The sequence below is a fragment of the Pteropus vampyrus genome, unplaced genomic scaffold (genome assembly GCF_000151845.1).
Source record: "Pteropus vampyrus isolate Shadow unplaced genomic scaffold, Pvam_2.0 Scaffold139, whole genome shotgun sequence".
NCBI classification, from domain to species: Eukaryota; Metazoa; Chordata; class Mammalia; order Chiroptera; family Pteropodidae; genus Pteropus; species Pteropus vampyrus.
This window is the reverse complement of record NW_011888920.1, coordinates 2392016-2398628: the sequence shown is the minus strand read 5'-3', so window position 1 is coordinate 2398628 and position 6613 is coordinate 2392016. Positions and strand designations below refer to the sequence as shown.

The window sequence follows — 6613 nt, the reverse complement described above, 5'->3', positions numbered from 1 at the left end:
AGTTTGTGGAGAAATTCAGGGACATATTAAGGTAGTTACTTATAACAGGAAAAATATTTAGTTAAGCATTTCATGATAACAGTAGAGGATTAGAGAAAAGCACCAAATTGCTCCCTACTACCTTATTTCTTTACATTTGGTTTTGTGAATTATTTTAGAAACATTTGGCCTTTAGTGTTGATGTGTATTCTTTTTTCTTCATGATGTGAAAATATGGATGACTCTTAGCCAACTATGTGTTTGAAAGAAGTTAATCATATGTTCATAACTGATGTTCATACGTCACTTGGTGATAGTGATACGTAATTTTCAGCACAGTATCTTAGAACTAATAAATTGGGCTTGTGATCCTAAAATTATAGAATAAAGACACCAATTTCAAAGAGAGAAAAATAATTTTTGTCTCTTGGAAGAATTCTATTAGGACCTGGAATATTGGGAAGCGTGGTGGTATTAATGTAGGGAGGAGGCAAGAGAATTAAAAATGTTAATTAAGCCACATTCAGAGACTGCAATGCGCTGATCAATCCTGCTGCTAGGCCAGGAGGACACCTTCAGAACAAAGGAAGATTTCTACTGAGATTGCTAACGACCCATTCTTCACACCTTTGAAGGGGAACCAGGAACCAAGAGTCATTCCCAATGGCTAAAACCATGGGGAATTTATGGATTAAAGGCTAGGAACCGCCAGCAGGCCTTTCATTCTACATAGTTTTACCTTTTCACACTACATACCCTTCCCCTTCCTCACTGTATGTCCACATCAAAGAAATGGGTTAACAAAGTCTTTTAAATAATAATTCACAGAAACTAAAGAACGATATATAAACTGAATTCCTTGAACACTTAGTCTCCCCTCTACTCACTATCTTTCCAAGCTCCTCTCACTCTCCGTCTCTGAGAAGAGACTGCACTCTATGGAGTGTTATCCCTTTTCTAATAAACTTTCCTTTTGACTCTAACTTTGGCGTGTGTGTTGAATTCTTTCTTCACTCTCCGCTAAAGGACCTTCCTCTTTTCTCAGTGCAAGGCTTGGTCTCCCTGTCACTTGGGGAAATTTGCCCTGTCCTGTATCAGTATCATGACAGAGTGAGCCATCTGAACATCAAGAAATGGCCATTTTCCTGACATGTTATTTTTCATTCACACAATTACCACTTGAAATAAAAGTGTTTATTTTGAAGTTGGGTCAGATTACCCAGAAAGCAATACAAAGGACTAGCTATTCATCCTGAGCAACTATTAGAGAGAACTAAGAAATTCTAGTTATTTGCATAAGTTGGCTAGAAGCAAAACAGTTAAATTTTTGAGTGGTGACAAGAAAAAAGTAGGCTTTGTGCAGCAAGCCAGTAAGTAGGTTAAAGGTTAAAACATGCCATATTAGAGGAAATAGTGCTTGTACCATGTTGGGCTTAAGCCTTTGAGAGCAGAAATTTAGCCAAGAGAAAGAGCTTTAAATAACCAAGTATATATGTTTGGCTTATACTAGAGAGATCTCATGGTGAGAGGTAATGAGATGTGGCTCAAGGTTGGAACATCTGACTTGCTATGCAGAAGTAAGGATCCTAGAAAGCATAAACTGGTGAAGAAGCAAAGCACCACATTTAATCCCTGTTTGGTTGGGGAGGCTGATGCATGACTGCTTGTAACACTCTCCTTGCTAGAGACTGGTTTACACAGAGGCAGAGGAGAAAGAGTGAGACATAGGTTCTACTGGTATTTCTGAGATCAAGATGTCATAAAATAAGGATCTTTTGCCCAAAGTGGCGAACTGAGCTGTGTCATAATAAACCATAGGAAGAACCATCTCATCCACATCCCAGTATATATTTCTTGACATTGACGCAATTATTTTAGCATTTTAAATTAATTTTATTGAAGTGTATTTCTTTTTGCATTTGATACTCATATTTTGCAACTGATGCACAACACTGGCACATCATTATCACCCAAGGTCCATAGTTTACATTAGAGTTCATCCTTGATGCTTTAGATTCTATGGTTTTGGAAAAATATATAATGACACTTACCTACCATTATACTATCATACAGAGCAGTTTCACTGCACTAAAAATAATCTGTGCTCTACCTATTCATTCTTACTTCCTCTTTAACCCCTGGCAACTTGATCTTTTACTGTCTCCATAGTTTTGCTTTTTTCAGAATGTCATATGGTTGGAATCATACAGTATTTAGCTTTTTCAGATTGTTTTTTTCCACTTAGTAATATGCATTTAAGTTTTCTCCATGTATTTCCATGGCTTGATAGTTCATTTCTTTTTAGCTCTAAATAATATTCCATTGTCTGAATATACCACAGTTTAGTTATCTATTCACCTACTGAAGGACATCTTGGTTTATTTATTTTAAAATAAATGAAATATTATTTTATTTATAATTTGGTAATTATAAATAAAGCTGTTATAAATATCTGTGTGCAGATTTTTGTGTTAAGATAAGTTTTCAATCCTTCTGAATACCGAGTGTGAGTATTGGATCATATGGTAATAGCATAATTAGTTTTGTATGAAACTGCCAAATTCGCATTACAACTTTGAAATCCTATTAACAATAAATGAGAGTTCCTTTTACTCTACATTTTCACCATCATTTGGTGTTGTCAATGATTTGCATTTTGGCCATTCTAATAGAGATATGTGGCAACATCTCACTGTTTTAGTTTGCACTGTGATTCAGTTTTCAGTGTCCTCTTGCTTAAGGATTTTTTCAAAAGTTAGAAATAAGCAGAGTGATGATTTCTTTAAACTGTAATACATTCTCTAGGATGCTTTGGATCGTTAGCTATTGGAAAATGATGTCATGAGATATTTCCAAATGAGTTAGAGTATGCTCTATGTAGAAAATACATTGATAATATAAATTTTCTGAGCTGTTTCTGAAAGGAAAATTTATCAAGAATGCAAATATAAATAACATACTAGGAGCACCATTGATGTGACATCTTAGGTGACATACTGTTTTCACCTAATTAAAAATGTGAATTTTAATGAGAAAAATAAATTTCTTTAATGAGTTTTCATCTCTGAGTGTTGAAAATATGCTTTGGACATTTGAAGGTAATTATACCTTCAAAAGATTTATTTCGTCTGTTTATTATTTTTATGTTTATTGTTTTACTCATTTCACAGATAGAATTCTATTCAAGGATGTTCTTAAAATGTTACCTGTTTCAACTTTTATTTTAGCTTCTTGTCTTCTCCTAAATCTTACACTTTAAGGAAAAAGGATCAAAGATAAAAACCCCACAGGTGGTTTCCTGATGTCTACTTTGAAATATAATATGTTGCTTTGATATTAGTCATTAAATAAAAAAAAGAATTGAAAAAAATATAAGAAAATATACGTCTCCAGTTGAAAAGTCAAGGTACCTTGTACAAAAATGTGTGGATTATTAATAATTTAATGATAGTTATCCTCTCCAACACATGGGTTGCGTGATATCATTTATTAATCTTTACAGCTTGAAAGGTAAAGATAAAGTGAAACGTTGCCAACAAGCAGAAGCCTTACCAGCAAATCCACTTTCATTGTCATGACACTACAATTACTCATTTAAAGTCTTATATTTCAAACTCAACGCTATAGCTCAATATGATATTATTTTAAGATGTTCCAAAACATTAAATCATTTGCATTTGAATTAAAAGACATATTTATTTTTATGGTACCTGAAGTATCATTACAGAAATTTTTAAAGAATTATTTATCTTAATTTCACCTAAGTAACCAGGCGTGGTTGGCTCATGAGTAATCCTATGAATTTAAAGCTTGTTTAATTAGAAATTTTCCCCTAGAGTCAAGATAAAAATACTGATAATACACATCGACCATATTCTGATTTTAGCCATATTAGGGATTAAAATATTTTGCTAAATTACTGAAATATCCAAAGCCACTTCGAGTTGAAAATTAACTTATGTAGATGTGGAATTGCGACTTACCCCTGTCTGTGTCATACAGGAAGACAAAACAGTTCCATTCATAGTGATCCAGCAGACTCAAGAGTGCTCCTCGTAGGGAAGGCCTTAGCTGCAGCACAAACTGGCTCTCCCCCTCAGTAGGGAAACTTGGTGTGATGAGGGAGATGTGTAAGGCGCTGCAGAATGAGGTCAAGGTATGTACTGACCTCTTATCATAGAGTCCAAAAATGGCAAATACTCCTCTAGAATACTGGGAACAGACTGAAACAAAAGAGAAAAAAAAACAAAAACAAGCTATTAGCATACTCTGAAATTGTTAACTTCCTCATTACAGTCTTTGAAACTGAGGAAAAATAATCTCTGAATTTTTGGTGTGTCAGGAATATGATATAAGAAAAGGGTAAAAGTGAAATGTGTAATTAATTGTATAATCAATTAATGAATGTTTGAGCTTATATTCAAAGCCTTGTATTGAGATAACTTGGGGCTATATTCTTCCTTTCTCAAGAAACCAATTTGAATCAAAGGGAAACTTAACTAAAATGAAGTAATATATGCCATTCCATGGTAATGTGACAAATCTTATGTGAGAGAGTTTTAAGTGTGACAAATCGAAATTTTTCTCTGTATTTTTTCTTACATGCAAAAGCTATAATATTGTACTTTAAATATTTCTAAGTATTATTTAGAGGAATAATTAAATTACCTTTGTGCCATACTTCCGAATCAATATACTTATCTTTTCCATTTTGAATTGAACTGCATTTGTTACTCAGCCTAAATTATCTTTTTGTTGTTGTTTTGCAATGACAATTTCATTTTTTATCACAACCTTAGAGTTCTCTTGAATCGTGTTTGAAAATAAAAGTTATGCTGTCTGGAAAGTCACTATTGAGATAGCCTAGATGCTTAGTGGAATTGTGGCCAGCTTGTGTAGCTTCTAGGTAGGCCGTAAAACTAAGACAAAACAATTCCCAGACTCAATAAAATCAGGTCCTCCTGAAGTAAGGGAACCCAAGGTAAATAAATAGGTGCCCAATCTCACCCTGTCTTTCTTTTCCATATTCCCAGCTGTTGTAAGGAAAATGAGGCAAATTCATAAAGAAAAAAAAAATTCTCGAGATTCTTGCCCCATCATATTTTGAACACTCTTTTGACTTATTTCCAGTCCAAAATCACTCTCACAGTTTGTCACGTATGTCTAAAGGTTCTATTTTTCTTTGGCTTATATAGCTAATTTAAGAAGCTTTTAGTTTTATAAAATTGTTATGTTTTCTGATTTTCGTTACTAATTGTAATTAAGAAGCTTAGAGTTCGGATAATCTAGATGTATTTATTTTAGAAATACTTCATAGTGATACAAAGAAATTAGATCTCGCTTTGTTAAAGCAGTAATAGGCTCTTGAAAAAATTAATTATCTTAATAACTTTTATATCTATATTCCACAATATCTGGGTTTTAGGAAGTTATGAAGCATAATTAAGCAAGATAAATTGATAAAACCTGGAGATGTTTCTTTTGTTCTTATTTATTGTGTCATTTGAAATTGAAGATAGAGTCTAAGCAATACAATTATAACATAAGAGGGTAACAATTAACAGAAAATGAATGCTGTTGGTCTTCTTTAGATGATATGCTCTAAGAGATACTGTATTTTTTTGGAAAAACTAAAGCCCAACTAAGGAATCACAGTCTATATTCTAACGGACAAAACTAGGATAGAATTGACGTTAAGATATAGGGGAAAGATTGCAAACCTTGCAAACAAGTTTAAATCCTAGTGTTTTAGTTATATACGAAATATAAGATAATGTAGGTAAAAGAACTATGTTATGAGGACACATGAGGTAATTTGTAAGTGGCAGATTTTATGAATATAAATTTTCTATATGCATATATATAGTTTAAGTAGCTCTGTTATTTAATAAGCGAGTAAAAGGATTACAGGGTAAAATATCACAGTTGATCCAAAACCAAGTATTCAGATTCCATATAACAAATACCAGTTATTGTCATGAAAATAGATTAAGGTTTTTAAAGAAATACTATCAAGAAAGAATATCCAATTCTAACTCTAAGCTCACCCAGGAACTAGAATTTGATCACCTGAGTAGATTGGCTTGCTCTGGCAATGTGATTGGCTGTCATTTTCTCGCAAGAAATAAGAAACATCACGTTGCAACATTTTGGAATCTTGGGTTTCAACTTAATTCAGTTCTGTAACGTAAATCACCTGATAAATCAAGTTGCTTAATCTCGTGAATGTTCTACCGAGGTTTGGGATGTATGTCTGTAAGTGCTATGTGTTTAGCACACAACCTCAAAGTACTCCTTTGTTTTCATATTTTCTGGTTCTCTTGATTTTTCATGCAAATTGAAGGCCCACTTTCAATCTTTACAACAGTAAATAATCAGTTCAATTAATTTTTATTTTACTTTAAAGAAAATATTAAGTTGAAGAGATTTAAAACTCATATCTAAGATGCTGGCTTTCAGTTTGGTGCTGAAACTATACACAAATGTTAATACTTGCTTGAGAAAACATAAGCAAACAGGATTTATGAGTCATCTACTTGAATTACTCATGCAGATAATGAACATTTACATAGTTCTTTCTGTTATGGAACTTCAAACCCATACCATTGTAAATTTTGTTTTCCAAACTGTGTGT

General features: G+C 33.0%; 1 protein-coding gene across 4 annotated transcripts in view; it reads right to left on the bottom strand.

Moving 5' to 3' along the window:
- GRIA4 (glutamate ionotropic receptor AMPA type subunit 4) overlaps window positions 1-6613 on the bottom strand; it is a 344684-nt gene that overhangs the window by 213138 nt on the left and 124933 nt on the right. For all 4 annotated transcript variants that reach the window (XM_011368116.1, XM_011368115.1, XM_011368117.2 and 1 more), the window contains one exon: window positions 3963-4202. In XM_011368116.1, the coding sequence (XP_011366418.1) occupies window positions 3963-4202 (240 nt within the window). The remainder of the gene's footprint in view (window positions 1-3962; window positions 4203-6613) is intronic.